Here is a 16,334-nt window from a genome sequence, read left to right as displayed (position 1 = left end):
GCAAGTGAGATCTTGCCGAAACGTTGCCAAGACAATCTCAATCCTACACGGGAAAAGACCAAAATACAACAAAACCAGCATATATATATATATATATATATATATACCCTACCTATACATTATATTTTCCTGTGCCACCGTCATTCACAGCTCCACCAAACTGCTCTCCCCCCCCCCAAACAACCCTCCAGCAGCCCCAATTATTCACACAAAATTCAACCAAGAGGAGGAAAAGGTTAAAAGAAGAAGTCTCTGTTTAATAAGCGGTCAAAAGCCTTGGCGAAAGGATTTTCCAAAAGAAAAATAATAATAATAGTAGGTAATAATAATAATAATAAAGTTTAAAAACAAGGGACGTTTACGCAGAAGGGAGGGGTGAAGAGGATTTTGTCCACCATCGAGGAGAAATCAGGCAACAGCCCCCCCCCCCCTCCCAATCCAATTTTAATAGTTGATAATAATTAAGCTCTATTTGAAGAAGAGGAAAACAGAGGTATAATCTTTCAGGCAGGGGAAGGACCTGATGCAAAAATGAAAGGACCACCAACCCAACTGGATCCTGGGGTGGGGGTGGGGGCAGCAGGGGAACGGGGTGGGGGGTGGGCAGGATGGAGGGATAGAAGTAATAAGATCAGCAGCAAATCCTAGCAAAATAAAAGCAGAAAAATAATCCCATTTTCAGAGAGGCGTTAAAAGGCGCAACCCCCCCCCACCGAAGGACGAACGTTTCAAACAAACGGCAGACTCTCCCCCACCCCCTTGAGAGATCAGGACACCCTCCCACCTCAGGAAAGAGCTTCATGGGATCCAAATGTGTCTCCCCCCCACCCCAACCACATCTGGGGATTGTCTTGTGAAAAACCTGAAGCCCTTGCTTGCATTATTGAGGGGGGGGGGGCGAGAACAGCTTCTGATTCAAGACCGCCCCCTCCTCAGACCTGGCTGCAGCTGTGGATGCACCCAAGCCCACCCCTCACCCCCAAACCCTGCCTGCTCCATAACCCGAAGGCATTTTTAAAAAAAAAAAACGATTTTGGTGCCAGCCACCCCAATTTCGCCTTTCTGCTTTCGCAAAATAGACCCCATCAGCGGAAATCCGGAGACCCTCCCCAGAAGACCCCCCTCCCTTCAAGGGGGTTGGGGGGAGAAGCAGTCCAGAGTTACCACCAGAGTGAAAAAGCAGGCTGGGGGGTGGGGGGTGAGTGAAGGGGAGGCACAGACACACACACACACACACACAGGAGGAGGGAGGGAGGGAGGGAAAAAGAGCAGCTGGTTTGATTTTTCCTTTTATAAATTAACTTCCACACCAGTTGCTACCTGCATCAGTGTGTGTGTGTGTGTGTGTGTGTGTGTGTGTGTATGTGGGTCCAGGCATTCACACATGCAATGCACACCGTTAACCCAAAAAAAGAATAGAATCCAGAATAGATCCAGGTATTTTTTTTGGGGGGGGGGGGGAATCCCAGCGTTCCAAGGATGGAAGGGGACCCCTCTGAGTGCGCTAGTGCTCTCCCTCCCCCTCTCTCTCTGCCCACAAACACACAGGCACAGACTCATCCCCCAACCCTGGATTCCGTATTAAGAAACAAAAGCCCCTTCCTCGCCTCCCCGCCAACCACAGTCAAGGGGTTCGAAGGGTGGGTGTATCTTAGCGAAAACACCGTGTCCCCCCCCCCATCCCACCCCACAAGGGGAACCCGCTAATTTGGCAACTGGCTGAATTTCCCTTCCTTTTTTCCCTTTCTTTTTTTGGCCGGGGGGGGGGGGGAGACGCACAGATCCAAGATGAATTACTGCTCCCCCCACCACCCCCCAGTGAAGAAAAGTGGGGGTGCGGAAGAGCTTCCTCCTTGTTAGTGTGTTACCAATGATTGCAAAGCCCCCCCCCGCCAAAAAAACCCCACGGCAACAAAAACCTGACACGCTTCTGCTCGCGATGCTCCAAGACAAGCGAAGTCTCTCTAACCCACCTCTGGTTTCATTTTAACAGGAGGGGGGGAGGGGGGGAGAAAGGAAAACAAAAATGAAACCGGGGACGGGACGAGACATCGGGAAAGATCCGGACATTCGGAAGTGGGGCTTAAATAATCACAGGGAAGTCTCTGCCAGCTTAGTAGGGAGTTTCCTCAAGCCCAAAATAGGGATTGTGTTAGGCAGGTGTGCATCAACATACACACGGACACACCCGTGGAGGGATGTTCCTGCAGTTCAGATACGGATGACCCGAGCAGTCCAGCGGCCCCTTCAGGGATGGGGCCCAGGGGCTGGCCACGGGCCCAGCGGAAACCGTCATGGGCTGCTGCTCAGGTGCTGGGGGTGTCCAGGGCTTCGGCGTAAGTGATTATCCGTTTTGGGTCTGGAAGAGAAAGAACAGAGTCCGAGTGAACCAGACGTTCAGCGTGTCACTCCTGCGCCCCCCCCCCCCGAGTCCAACATTCGCAAAGATCAGCGATGCCCCAAACCCAGCCGTGGTGCAGTCGGCCATGTGATCAAGGGTCCTCTTATTAGAAATTCTGTTTATATATAGCACCACAGATTAAACAAAGAGTACAATCACCATGTGTTTTACTGCTTAACTGTCTTAATTGTAATAGGAAACTCTACTTAGAACAAAAGAGCATAGAGTATATACCAGTGGTGTCAAACTCAAGGCCCAGGGGCCGTATCCAGCCCACGGGATGCTTAGATCTGGCCCATGGGCCCGTCCTAGAAACAGCAAACAACCAGCCCGTGGTGCCTCTGCCAGTTGAAAATGGAGCTCGCGGGCGGCACTCCCAATTCCGTTTGCAGGAAGCTGTCGCAACCCAAACCAGAGCTCGGAGCCCGTTTTTGCTGGCAGAGCGCTTGGGCCACCACGGGAGCCCCCAACACAAGTGATGTCGAACTGGCCACGCCCATCCTGGCCACGTCACCCTGTCCCTGCAAACACAACCCTGAAGCGTCCCTCAATGAAATCGAGCTTGACTCCCTGGTATAAACCGTAAGAGCCAAACTTGTAAACGCTGCCATCTACTGGCTGAATACTACTCTAGTTGTTGCACAAAAATACATTCCAACAATGAATTCCAACACCGCTCCATTAAGTCAGGGGTCTCCCAAACTTGGCCCCTTTGAGACCTGTGGACTTCAACTCCCAGAATGCTGGCTGGGAACCTCTGGGAGTTGGTCCACAGGTCTCAAAGGGGCCAAATTTGGAGACACTCTGCATTAAAGGGGATCCCCTCAGGTGCTGGCCATGGGGTGAAGTGAGGCCCTGCAGCCAGTTCTAAAGGAATCGTGGCCGCATAATTTGGAAAGGGGGCGCCAGATGTAGGAGCCAAACCCGAAGCACTTGCCGAAAGGCCCATCGTGCTCCCCCGGAGAGGCGACTCGGTTTGCACTTGGTTTGAAAACAGGCCGAGTTGGGAAGATTTAAATGGGGCTGATCGCACTACTGGCCAGATGTGCTACACAACCTCAAGAAAGAATCCCTCGGTGTTTCACCCCAAGTGTCCCGCTGTTCCCCACAGCAATAGCAATGTGCTTCCTCCCTTTTTAAGAGGACTAACGTAGGGAAACCCCTGGAAACTCTTACCTCGCTTTTGCAAATTACAAATAGATTCCATTTCTGCAAGAAAGAAAGAGGAAAAAAAGGGGTGGGGGGGTGGGGAGAGAAACCGGTTAGTATTGCAAAGACACATACGAAGACTCATATTCATGATCTAGCTGAGAACCTGCCATTTTTTGCCCCCCAAAAGGGCATGCAGAGCCTTTAGGAGGCTTGTAAAGTGCTCCTCAGGGAGGGGGGACGCAAAAACGAGGAAAAAACAGCCCGTTTTTCGCTCATTTCTGCCCTCCGCAGCCCCCAGGAGCACTCTGGAAGCCTCCTTAAAGGCTCTGCACGGCCATTTTTGCAAAGGTTTGCAAAAACATCCCAAAGCAAGGTTTTGGGATGCCAAAAATGCTGTATTCAGTGTATAAGACGCATCCAGATTTTCTCCCTCTTTTTTGGGGGGGGGGGGTGCGTCTTATACTCCGAAAAATACGGTATTTCTTTATAGGGGGAAAATGTCGGGACCAAATGTAATTTCTAACGTTGGATTTTCCCCCTTACCAGAGGGAACCCCCCCTTATGGACTACGGTGAAGCCGTTACCACGGCAGCTCCACTGCGCTGTGCGGTAGAAGCCATTTTGCGGCAGTACAGTAGAAGCCATTTTCAGTTGATTCAAAGTTACTACGGCACTGGGAAAAAAGGACCATTATCCACAGCCACCACCTTTGCAGGGTCTCCAGGGTCACGTGATCCAAATTCAGACGCTCGGCCACTGGTTCGTGTTTACGACCGTCGCAGCATCCATCGGGGTCACGTGAGATTCCCTTTTGCAACCTTCCGACAGGCAAAGTCAACGGGGAAACTGGATTCGTTTAACGACCAGGTTGCTGACTGAGCAACTGCAGTGATTCGCTTAAGAACCGAGGCAAGAAAGTTGGGAAAACAGGGCAAGGCTCGCTTAACAACTGTCTCGCTTAGCAACAGAAATATTGGGGGCTCCGTTGTGGTTGCAAACTGAGGATTACCTGCATTGACAGCTGGCCCCCTCCAGGTCCCAGACCCTGGGGAGACCCAACGCCAATCCTGGAGGGTAGGGCCCAAACCTCAAACTGGACTGCAGTTCTCCAGAAAATGCCGGGGCTGATGGGGAACGGAGTCCCTCTTGGGGAGGAGAGGGTGGGAGGAAGCCTGGGAGACCTTACCTTGGACGTGATATAGAACAGCTGCCCGGAGGTCAAACTCCCCCCAGCTGGCTTTCCGTTCTAGACTGCCGGGCTGCCTCTGCTCTTTGGTGGAGACTAAGAAAGTGTTCGTGGGCGAAGACAGGCGACTGTCTCCAGGATGATAGTCCTTGGCAAGGAACACAAAGGTCCCCGGGGCCCCCAGCTCAGCCTGGGGCAGGCCCCCCGGCAAGTGGGGCTCTAACAGCAGGTCGCTCTCCTCCCCAGCGGCCCCCATCTTCAAGAGTCCACCCAATAGCTGGGGACTAGTCCGTTTGGCCAACTCGTAGGCCTTGGGGAAGGCCGGCTGTTCGGGTCCAGCGGGAGGAGTCTCGGCTGCCGGAGGAACCAATGCAGCAGGGTAGGAGGAAACCTGGAAGGTGACCTCGCCTGCCTTAGTGTCCGTCGGCTTCCTGGGCGACGCGTCCGGGCCCATGCTGGGCTCATTTATAAAGGATAACCCCCACTGATTCTGGAAGATCTCGCCTAGGTTTTGCTGCATGGCCAGGAACGGAGGGTCGGCCTGGGCCGCCATGCTGAACAGGCCGTGCATGTTTGACGGGTAGATGAAAAGGCTCGCCTTCTGTGGGTCCATGGCGGCCACGGAGGGACTGGCATCCTGGGGTGCCAGTTTGGAAGAAGCCGAAAGGACAGTACTAGCAGCTGGTACCAGCAGGGCCTGGACCCCGGCCGGACACACCCCGCGGTCAGCCCCGGCCAAGAGGGGCCCGTTGGCAAAGCTGGCCGATGTAACAGACTTCATGGCGGACATGGGGACCTGGGAGAGGCGGTTGGAGGTCTGGACTTGGACCTCGCCTGCAGAAGACGAACATGAGGAGGAGGAGGAGGAGGAGGAGGAGGAGGAGGACGACGAGGAGGAGAGAGTAGGAGCAGCCTTGTTGAGGTTCTCTTTCACTTTGCTTGCATAACTGATTTTGGGAACGATCTTCGCGCTGCTGTTATCCACGGGGAAAACCGGTGGCGGCTTAAACAGGGTCCAAGAATCTTCCTTCGATGAGGACGACACCAAGACGTGCTTCCCCTTGGGACGCTCCTCAAACTTCTTGCTGGCCTGTCCGACTTTGGCCTCCGCTGCCTTCCGGAGCATGTCCGGAGCAACTCCGCCCGGCTTCCCACGGCCCACCCCCAGCCCGCCCGAATGCTCACACTTCCAAGCGGGTTTCAGGCCGTCCAGCCGAGGGTCAGTCTTCGGATCACCTCCGTCAGCCCCAAAGGGGTCCGTCTCCAGCTTCAAGGCTGGGACGGGGCTGCACAGCGCGACCTTCTCCTGCCCCAAGCTCAGGTTCTCGCAGCCCTTGGCGCTGTTGCGCCTGCCTTTCCGCTTCTTGGGTGTGGTGTAGCCGCTCTCCGAGCCACTGCCGTCGTTGTCCGCCCCTTTGCCGACGCAGCCGTTGGCGAGGTACTCAGAGCCATTGGCCGCGATGCCGTTGGGGACGGGGTGTATCTTGGCTTTGTCCCAGGATGGACCATCTCTGGCTCGGCTCTCGTGGCATCGCTCGTTCTTCCTGTCCAGGCTGCTTTTCAAGCTGAAGGGTTTGGTTTTCAGACCAGCTTTGACAAACATGCCCCCTTTCGCCGTCTGCTGGAGAGACAGGCTCAGCTCCCGGCCGGGCTGGCTGCCGTTGGGAACCCCAGAAACGGGGGCAGACAAGTCACCAGCAGCGGGAGACGTCAGGAAGGGGTCTCGTTCACCAACGGTCCCGTTGAGTTCGCCATAATCTGCAGAAAGCAAACAGTGGAAGATTAGAGGTCTCCAACGTAATCTCTGGCTTGAAGAAGGCATTCAAAAGACACACACGCACACACACACAAACGTAGTTAGGATAGATTAGCGAAGCTAAGGGAATAAGAAATGATGTTTGGGTTTGCAGAAATACCATCCCAAGGAAACATTGATTTGAAAGAGACACCTATAAAAACAGAAAAAGAAAGGGAGAGAGGAGGAGAGAAGGAAGGAAGAGGTAAGGAGAGGAGGGTGGAAGGGAGAGAAAGAAGGAGAGAGGGTAGGAAGAGGAAGAGTAGGAGTTGGGGAGAAGGAAGGGGAAGGAGAGGAGGAAGGAAGAAGTAGAGAAGGGAGGAGGGAGAAAGGGAATAGAAGGTGGTGTTGCAAAAGGAGGAAGGGATGGTAAATAAAGCAACCCAAACTGTATATTATAACCTATTAAATGGAATAACAAATGTATGAGAATGACAAACGTAAAGAAGAAGAACAACTGTGTAAATGTATACTTAAAAGGCTATGTAAGAAAACAGAAAATAAAATATTTTCTGGGGGGAAAAAAGACGCCCTCCCAGACATGCTCCAAATGCCAAAGGCCCTTGACACCCCAAACTGCCGAGGAAGGCTTGGTGTGGAAGCATTTTTCCCTGGGGGGGGGGGGGGGGGGGAGCCTGTTCTACCCCCTTTTTTTATGACATCGCTCAGATTTTGCATCAAGGGCAGGCCGAGAAGGAGGAAGACATTCTGACCGACGTGAAGACTTTTCACCCCCCCCCCACGTGTTTCTCGTGCAAATGGAGGCGACTCCGGAAGATGCAGATAATAAATTTCAAATAAAAATAGTAATTCTGGGGCCCCAACAGCATTTGGGAACCTGGAATCCTCAGGTGCACAGACCTGAGAGGACACGGGAGGAAACTGGGGGTGCAGAGACAAAAAAAAGTGACTCCTTCTCACACAACCTCCGCGGTTCTGTGATCGAAATTCAGACGCTTGCCAACTGACTCACATATACGACGGCTGCACTGTCCTGGGGTGATGTGATTCCCCCTTCTGACAAGCCACGTCAATGGGGAAGGCAGGTTCACTTAACGACTTGTGTTACTAACTTAACGGTTGCAATGATTCACTTAACATCCGTGGCGAGAGAGGTCGCAAAATGAAGCAAAACTCAGATAATAACTGTCTCGCTTAGCGACAGAAGTTTTGGGCACAATTGGGGCCATAGGTCGAGGATTAACCAAGCACCTTTGTGCTCAAAAGCCTTGGAAAGCTGCCTGGGCTAAGAGGGGCTTCTCTGCTCTTCTCAGTTTAGAGGGGAGTCCACACCCCACACTGGACAGACCCCCATAGTCTCCCCCTGGTTCTCCAGCTCTGAGAAAATGGGACCCTGGACCATCTCAGCCAGCAGCACAGATGAAGCTTCTCCAGCCAACATGGGGTAGACCGCAAGAGCACCAGGCTGGAGCCCTTCCCTTCCCCACTCTCCTCTGTCAGAGTTGAAGAAGCTATCTAATAAAATGAAATTCAATGGTGAAAAGAGTAAGGTCCTACATTTAGGCAAGAAAAACGAAATGCACAGGTACAGCATAGGTGGTACCTTCCTCAACAGTAGTAACTGTGAGAGGGATCTTGGAGTCCTAGTGGACAACCATTTAAATAGGAGCCAGCCGTGTGCAGCAGCTGCCAAAAAAGCCAACACAGTTCTAGGCTGCATCAACAGAGGGAGAGAATCAATATCACGTGAAGGGTTAATACCACTTTACAATCCCTTGGTAAGGCCACACTTGGAATACGGCATTCAGTTCTGGTCGCCACGATGTAGAAAAGATGTGGAGACTCTAGAAAGAGAGCAGAGAAGAGCAACAAAGAGGATTAGGGGACTGGAGACTAAAACATATGAAGAACGGTTGCAGGAACTGGGTATGTCTAGCTTAAGAGAAAGAAGGACTAGGGGAGACAGGATAGCAGTCTTCCAGTATCTCAGGGGTTGCCACAAAGAAGAGGGAGTCAAGCTATTCTCCAAGGCACCTGAGGGTAGAACAAGAAGCAATGGGTGGAAACTAATCAAGGAGAGAAGCAACTGAGAACTGAGGAGAAATTTCCTGACAATTAGAACAATTAGTCAGTGGAACAGCAAAGGAAGGAAGGAAGGAGGGAGGGAGGGAGGGAGGGAGGGAGGGAGGAGGGAGGGAGGGAGGGAGGGAGGGAGGGAGGGAGGGAGGGAGGGAGGAAGGAAGGAAGGAAGGAAGGAAGGAAGGAAGGAAGGAAACTAATCAAGGAGAGAAGCAACTTAGTACTGAGGAGAAACTTCCTGGCAGTTAGAACAATTAATCAGTGGAACAGAAGTTGCCTCCAGAAGTTGTGAATGCCCCAACACTGGAAGTCTTTAAGAAGATGTTGGATAGCCATCTGTCTGGAATGGAATAAGGTTTTCTGCCTAGGCAGGGGGTTGGACTAGAAGACCTCCAAGGCCCCTTCCAGCTCTATTCTGATTCAATGACTGGAAAGTAATCAAGGAGAGAAGCAACTTAGAGCTGAGGAGAAACTTCCTGACAGTGAGAACAATTAATCAGTGGAACAGAAGATGCCTCCAGAAGTTGTGAATGCCCCAACACTGGAAGTCTTTAAGAAGATGTTGGATAGCTATTTGTCTGAAACGGTATAGGGTTTCCTGCCTAGGCAGGGGGTTGGACTAGAAGACCTCCAAGGTCCCTTCCAACTCTATTGTATTGTAACTGGCTCACATTTATGACAGTCGCAGTGTCCCAGGGTCACGTGATGCCCCTCTGCGACTTTCTGACAAATAGGAAGCCAGATTTATTTAACAACCAGGTTACTAACTTGATGACTAAGTTGATGACAACTGTGGCAGGAAAGGGTTGTAAAATGGGGCAAAACTCACTTAACAAATGTCTCACTTAGCAACATAAATGTTGGCCTCAATTATGGACGTACATCGAGGACTATCTATACTTAAAAATGAAGCCTTTAAGAATACAATCAAAACAATTAAAAACAATTATAAATAAAACCATAACCACAAAAAGCTTTACACACACTGCAATTTTTTCCAGCCCTGAAAAACATCCAAGGATTTCAACACTGCTGCTGGTTGCAGTAAAACAACATTTACTGTAATTGCACAATTCACCGCTTATCTGTGAGATTTATCCTTTATTTTTTTAACTTGAAACCCTTTCTCAAGTTGGTAATCTGTGACAGTCATTAAGTATGAGGATTGGTCCTAAATCACTTCCCCCACTCCCCCACCCCCAGTCCCGTTGTAACTTTGGACAGTCGCAAAGTTGAACCGAATGGCCTGTAACATTATGGCTTCTGCCCAGTTCAAATTCCCGCAAACGGAACCGTTCTCTCGTTTCAAGAGCGGCCTAGGCTTTTCCTCCCCATAGCACAGGGGTGGCGAACAAGATCGACAAAAAGAGCCAAAATTTTAAACTGTGAGAGTCAGAGAGCCACACCACGCAGTGACCTGCCAAAACAGACAAACACTCACACAAAAGCATATAATTTTAACAATAATATATTAAACACATAATATAACATGCTCAGTCAGGTGTTTTTTGTTATAAATTTTTATAAACCCATTAGAGCTGCAACGGAAGGCAACGGAAATATTTTTAGACACAAAGCTTTTGACAAGTTAAAATTCACAGTAAATGGAATAATCTCTACAATCTTTTAATATGGAAAGTCAAAGGCAAGGATGGGCATTTTCTCTTTTATTATTTATAATTGGTTAGGACAGGGGTGTCCAAACTTGGCTGGGGAATTCTGGGAGTTGAAGTCCACAAGTCTTAAAGTTCCCAAGTTTGGACACCCCTGGGTTAGGAGGTCCTGGCGGGCCAGAACTGAAAAGCTAAACAAATATTTCAGCTAAAGATTCAGGTAGAAAGAGATACAAGATGAAATGCTATGCAAATGATATAGTAGTAACGATTATGCAAACACAAAGCTCCATAAGATACTAATGGCAGAATCCAAAGATTTTTGGCTACCTTTTAGAGATAAAAAATTAAATGAAAAGTAAGATAATAAGGCATTCAATTTCCAATGAAAAAAAAACATGAAAAGGGGGATTGGGATATGGGAAAAATATAGTGAAATATCTAGAACTCTTATTTAATAGGATATAATAATAATACATTTGAAAACAATTATAACAAATTATTGAATGAAATGAACAATTCCTTGAAACTTAGATATTATCTAAGAAATGTTTTATTCCAAATGGCACCAACTGGAAGCTGGGTGGTGGGGTGGGGGAGCAAGATTCAAAATCATACAAGACTCAAAAGAAAGATATAGAGGAGCAGCATTTCTTAATCTTAGACTGGATTACAAAGCAAATTGTCTTAATCTTATTTAAAGATAAAATTGAACAATCACCTCTGTGGTCCCTTCCAACCCTGTGATTCTATGGGTTTGGTATATCTACAAATGATTGGCAGATCACCAATCTTTTCCAACTTCCAGTATTTTAAGTTAAATGAAATGTTAAAAATTTAGAAAGATCTCTGCCATAGCCACCATTCTGATAATTGCTTGTCTTTTAACTTCAGTATAATGATTAATTCATTGCACTTGAATTAATCTATTTCCTTGGACACTTTGATCTCTAGTAACTAAGATATAAGTTTGTATTTTTTAAAATATAGAATACTTGATTCATGATGAGGTGCAATAGGTGACTGACAATACTGCTACAACCTTCCTCTGACTACTTAGCATTTTATTCTGATTAGCAAAGTTCAAGTTCTAAGGGCTGGTTTTTTTGTATTTTTTTTAAAAAGTGGACTCCACAACCCAAAGTCTCCATTCCCCTAATTATTACCCATCTTCCACTTCATCTTAACTTAAGACTTCATCTTAACTTAACACGTGGCTCGCGGCCAAAATGAATGAGGCTTTTTGCCTCTTACCATTATTTAGTATACTGTGGCTCAGATCGCGCGCTAAACCCGGAAGTACGGTCGTCGCGTCGACCGTACTTCCGGGTTTAGCGCGAGATCCGAGCCACAGTATACTAAATAATGGTAAGAGGCAAAAAGCCTCATTTATTTTGGCCGCGAGCCGCATGCGGCTCGCGAGCCGCGTGTTCGCCACCCCTGCCATAGCAGTTAGGGGGAAGAGCAGTTGAGGGAACGCTTTTAATGGTTTGGACGTGACTTGTGAGTCATGAAGTTAACGCACAGCTTTCTTTAGTCATGAAGCTCCCAGGAAGACTTTCTGGATTGTGAGGCCTACACAAACTTATTTGAGAGAAGGATCAAATCTCTTCTGCTGACGAGAAGGTAAGCTCTGCCGGCTGGGGAATTCTGGGGATTGAAGTCCACGCGTTTTTAAAAACTGCAAAGAAGTTGAGAAGCCCCCCCCCCGCCCCCTCTCGAGTGTCAAAAACCCTTTCAGAGTTTGGGAGCCAAACAAAGGAATAAATAAAAGCACCAGCGTTCTCTCCTCTTCTTCTAGAGGCTACGACATCCATCAGCCTCAACGGCCAGGCTGGCAAAGGATGATGAGAGTGGGAGTCTCATTGCTTGCTCAGGTCAAGAAACATTTCTTGGACTAATACTGAAGGCCAAAAAGCATCACTATGGGTATCAATAATAGAACAGAATATTTGGAGGAAAAGGATTGGGGAGTCCTTGCTCTCTGAGCTGGGTGGTTTTCTTGCAGACATTTTATGACCCCTCTAGGTAATATCATCAGGGATTTGCAGAGAGGAGGAGGAGGAAGAGAAGGAGAGAACGAGAAGGGGGAAAGGAAGAGGCAGAGGAAAAGAAGGGAAAGAAGAGGAAGACTGGGTCCTTAAATGCTCTCTGAACGGAGTGGTTTTCTTGAAGACATTTCATTACCCATCTCGGTAACATCATCAGTGCTATGTGGGAGGCGGGAGAACTGTGGGGTTCTTGATGCTCTCTGAGCTGGGTAATCTTCTTGCACTGATGATGTTACCTAGTTTGGTCATGAAACGTCTGCAAGAAAACCTCCAAGCTCAGAGAGCACCAAGGACCCCACAGTCCTCCTCCTCCTCTCTACAACCTCCCTTCTTGCACTGGTGATATTACCTAGTTGGGTCATAAAATGTCTGCAAGAAAACCACCCAGTTCAGAGAGCACTAAGTACCCCACAGTCCTCCTCCTCTCCCTCCCCTTCTCCACAAAACCCCCCTCTCTTCTACCACGGGTGATGTTACCTAGTTTGGTCATGAAACGTCTGCAAGGAAACCTCCAAGCTCAGAGACATCTCCCATAAAGAGAAGAGATTTATGAAGCTTCGTTTGGACTCCTTTGCCCAGGATCTTCTCAATCGATATTTTCATGAGCTGCTTCAACAGTTTAAGGACTTCAGTGCTACGATTATGCACCAGGGATCAACAACGGCCTCACCTTAAAAATCAGCAGAAGGGATTTGATCACCACTCCCCCACCCCCACCCCGTAAATAATTTTTAGAGCGCGCCCTCCAGCAGGTTCCCAGGCGTCCTTCGTGATTAGCTGCTGGTTATTTCATGAGACTCAGTCACTTCCTGCCGTGAAAATGTGCTCCCAAAAGCAGGAGGCCTCTTAGGCCGGTCCAAAAAACGTGACGGGAGAATTTCAAATGGAAACCGGCCGTAACGTTAGAACTAAACTCTCTAAACTTAGGACAGGCTGTTTAATTATTTTCTTAATGTGGTTTTTTTTTTTTTTGTCTTGGACAAAAATCCATCGGGACAAGAGGCCCTCCAAAGCTTCCAAAAATTAGAGTTTCACTTAAACCAGGGGTGTCCAAACTTGGGAACTTTAAGACTTGTGGACTTCAACTCCCAGAATTCCATGCTGGCTGGGGAATTCTGGGAGTTGAAGTCCACAAGTCTTAAAGTTCCCAAGTTTGGACACCCCTGACTTAAACCAAAATAATTCATGCAGCTGTAAAGGGTCTGCTGTGTATAGGAACGAGCTTTGCCAAATTTTCAAGAAACGGTCTTTTTTTTTTTGGTTATTGGGGGGGGATGCTAATTAAGACATTGTGGGAAGAGAGGCATTGTCAACTTTAGGACTTGTGGACTTCAACTCCCAGAATTCCCCAGCCAGATTTGCTTTAGGACTTCAACTCCAGTTGAAATCCACAAGTCTTAAAGCGGCCACGGTTGGAGACCCCTGCATGTAAGTCTAAACTCAGGATCTCCTAGATCCATTTTCATCCCACAAAATGCCATTAAAATCCAGACATTTTTGAATGTATACAAGTTGTCTTCAACTTACAACCATTTGAAGTTACAATGGCACCCAAAAAAGGACTTATGACCGGTTTTCACACTTACGACCATTGCAGCATTCCAGTGGTCAAAATTCATACGCTTGGCAATTGACTCATATTTATGACGGTTGCAGCGTCCCAGGGTCATGTGATCCCCTTTTGTGACCTTCTGATGAGCAAAGACAAGGGAGAAGCCAGATTCACTTAGCGACCGGGTGACTGACTTAACCACTGCCGGGATTCATTCAACCACTGGGAGAAAAAAGGTGGTAAAATGGGGCAAAGCTCACTTAACAAATGTCTCACTTAGCAACAGACATTGTAGACTCAATTGTGATTGTAAGTCAAGGATTGTAGTAGGAAACTCTTAACAACCGAGCCCAAACTGTCTGAAATGATAAGGAGCCACAAACCTGGTCAACAAACCACAAGTGGGCTGGTTCGCACAAACACACAACGCAAAGAAAAACGAACAGGCCACATTACAACATTCAGTCCAGTGTGCGAACCAGGTGGTACCCGAATTTCTTCAGGTGATCTTTGTAACAAAGCTCTTGCGACACAACACTCGTTTGAGGCCTCTCTGAGATTTATGCGCTTGTGCTAACCACACAAATAGGGACCCGCCAATTCCTGCCCAACAGTGACAACACAGCACAAGGGGTGGGAGGCCTGCAAGCTGCACCAGTTAGGTCTAAGCCAATGTTTTTCGAAGTATCTGGCCTGAGCATTTTTATCCCACAACAACCCTGAGGAGCAGGTTAGTTGCATCATAGCTGGGTGCGCACAACATGCTGAGTTTACAAGCCCCTGCCATGCATAAAATATGCTCTTCCTCTCCCCAAAAGGGCCACTTGGACACAATGGTTGCAATCCCCCCTCCCCCCAAAAATAGGTTCCCTTAAATGCAGGGCTCCCCAAACTTGGCAACTTTTAAGACTTGTGGATTTCAACTCCCAGAATTCCGTAGCTAGCATGGCTAACCAGGGAATTCTGGAGTTGAAGTCCACAAGCCTTAAAAGTTCCCAAATTTGGAGGCCTCTACCGTAATGGACCGGACTCTTGTTAACACAGCCTAATGTGTTGGGTTTGGGGCATTGCTAGCTGGCTAGGGGATTCTGGGAGTTGAAGTCCACCCCTCTAAGAGGTGCCTAATTTGTAAAAAAAAAAAAAAAACTGGTCTAAGCCATACCCAGGAATTTGGTTGGATGAATGGCAGGATATTTTTGGGGAAGGATCCATTCCACTCCACGAAAAAGGGGACAGGAAGCGGAGACCTCAACCCACTTCCAGAAGGATGCGAGGAGGTTTGTGGCTCCAGTTGGGAGATTTGAAAGGCCAGGTAAGGGACTGGTCATCTTGGAGGAGGCCTATCCAGCGTTTCACACCCTTGAGAGGTTTAAAAGATGGTTGGGTGGGTTCCAACTCCCACAATCCCCCATCAAACATGCTTTAAAATAAATGGGCTCCAACTCCCAAAATCCCCCAGCCCCCTTGGAGGGGGATGGCCTCAACGTCCCAGAATCCCCTAACCAGCATGCTTTAATGCAGGGCTCCCCAAACATGGCAACTTTAAGACTTGTGGACCTCAACTCCCAGAATTCTCCAGCTTATAGTAAACCATGCTGGCTGGAGAATTCTGGGAGTTGAAGTCCAAAAGTGGCCAAGTTTTGGGGACCGCTGCTTTAATATAAATGGACTCCAACTCCCAGAATCCCTCAGCCGCCATCTTGCTTCGAGAGGGGTGGAGTCCAACTCCCAGAATCCCCTGCGCAGCATGCTTTCCTACAAACGCACTCCAACTCCCAGAATGCCCCAGCCGCCATCTTGCTTCGAGAGGGGCGGCCTCCCATTCCTAGAAGGCCTGGGCCGGGCGCGCGGGGCCTCCTGGGCGTCGTAGTCCAGCGCTCTGGGAGGCCCCTCACTCCCTCAGAGGGGCCTCCGCCTCCCCTCAAGACGGACGTGGGTCTTCCAGGCTCCCTCTCTCCGCCCAGAGGAGGCCTCCTTCCCCTCAGAGAGCGCGCGCGAGAGAAGGCCGCCCTCCCTCCTCCTTCCCTTCCCTCCCTCCCGCCCAACATGGCGCCGGTGTCGGCGGAGACTCTGAGGCGGCGGCGGTGGGGAGGGGTTGCGGTGGGGGGGTAACGAGCCCGGCTCCTCCTCCTTCCCCTCCCCCCCAATCCCTCTCTCCCTTCCCCCCTTCAGACCTGCTGCTCGGCGTCCGTCTGCGGGCGGGGCTCCGGGGGCCGCGGGGGGCCGGCCGTGGAAGCGGAGCGGCGGGGGGGGCGCCTCCATTGGGCACCGGCCGCTCTTCCGCCTGCGCGCCCGCCCGCCCCCGGCTCTCCTGGCGCGGAAGGGAGGCCGCCGCCGCCGCCGCCACTTCCGGCCCCGCCCAGGCAGGAGAGGGAGGGGGCAGCCGCTCCTCCTCCTCCGCCCCCGCCCTTCGCTGCCCCAGCGCCGGACACGCCCCCGCCCCGCCCCCCGGACACGCCCCCCGGCGGACGTGGACAGCGCCGCTGCTCCTGGGAAGAGGGCGGGGGGGAGAGGAGGGTGGTGGGCGGGGCGGCCCCTCCCCGT

At 50.0% G+C, this 16,334-nt stretch overlaps 1 protein-coding gene across 1 annotated transcript; it reads right to left on the bottom strand.

Annotated features, from left to right (window-relative positions):
• Window positions 1–236: 236 nt before the first annotated feature.
• Window positions 237–16,117, bottom strand: NUFIP2 (nuclear FMR1 interacting protein 2). The gene is made up of 4 exons (XM_081945422.1): window positions 15,965–16,117; window positions 4,740–6,497; window positions 3,578–3,610; window positions 237–2,359 (listed from the first exon to the last, which is right to left on the bottom strand). Exons 1-4 carry the CDS (start codon window positions 16,050–16,052, stop codon window positions 2,307–2,309), a joined length of 1,932 nt encoding a protein of 643 aa, XP_081801548.1. The 5' UTR covers window positions 16,053–16,117; the 3' UTR covers window positions 237–2,306.
• Window positions 16,118–16,334: the final 217 nt, after the last annotated feature.

The sequence above is a fragment of the Natrix helvetica genome (assembly GCF_964273705.1).
Source record: "Natrix helvetica genome assembly, chromosome: 2".
Lineage (NCBI taxonomy): Eukaryota > Metazoa > Chordata > Lepidosauria > Squamata > Natricidae > Natrix > Natrix helvetica.
The sequence above is the reverse complement of the archived record's forward strand: the minus strand, read 5'-3'. Positions and strand labels throughout refer to the sequence as shown.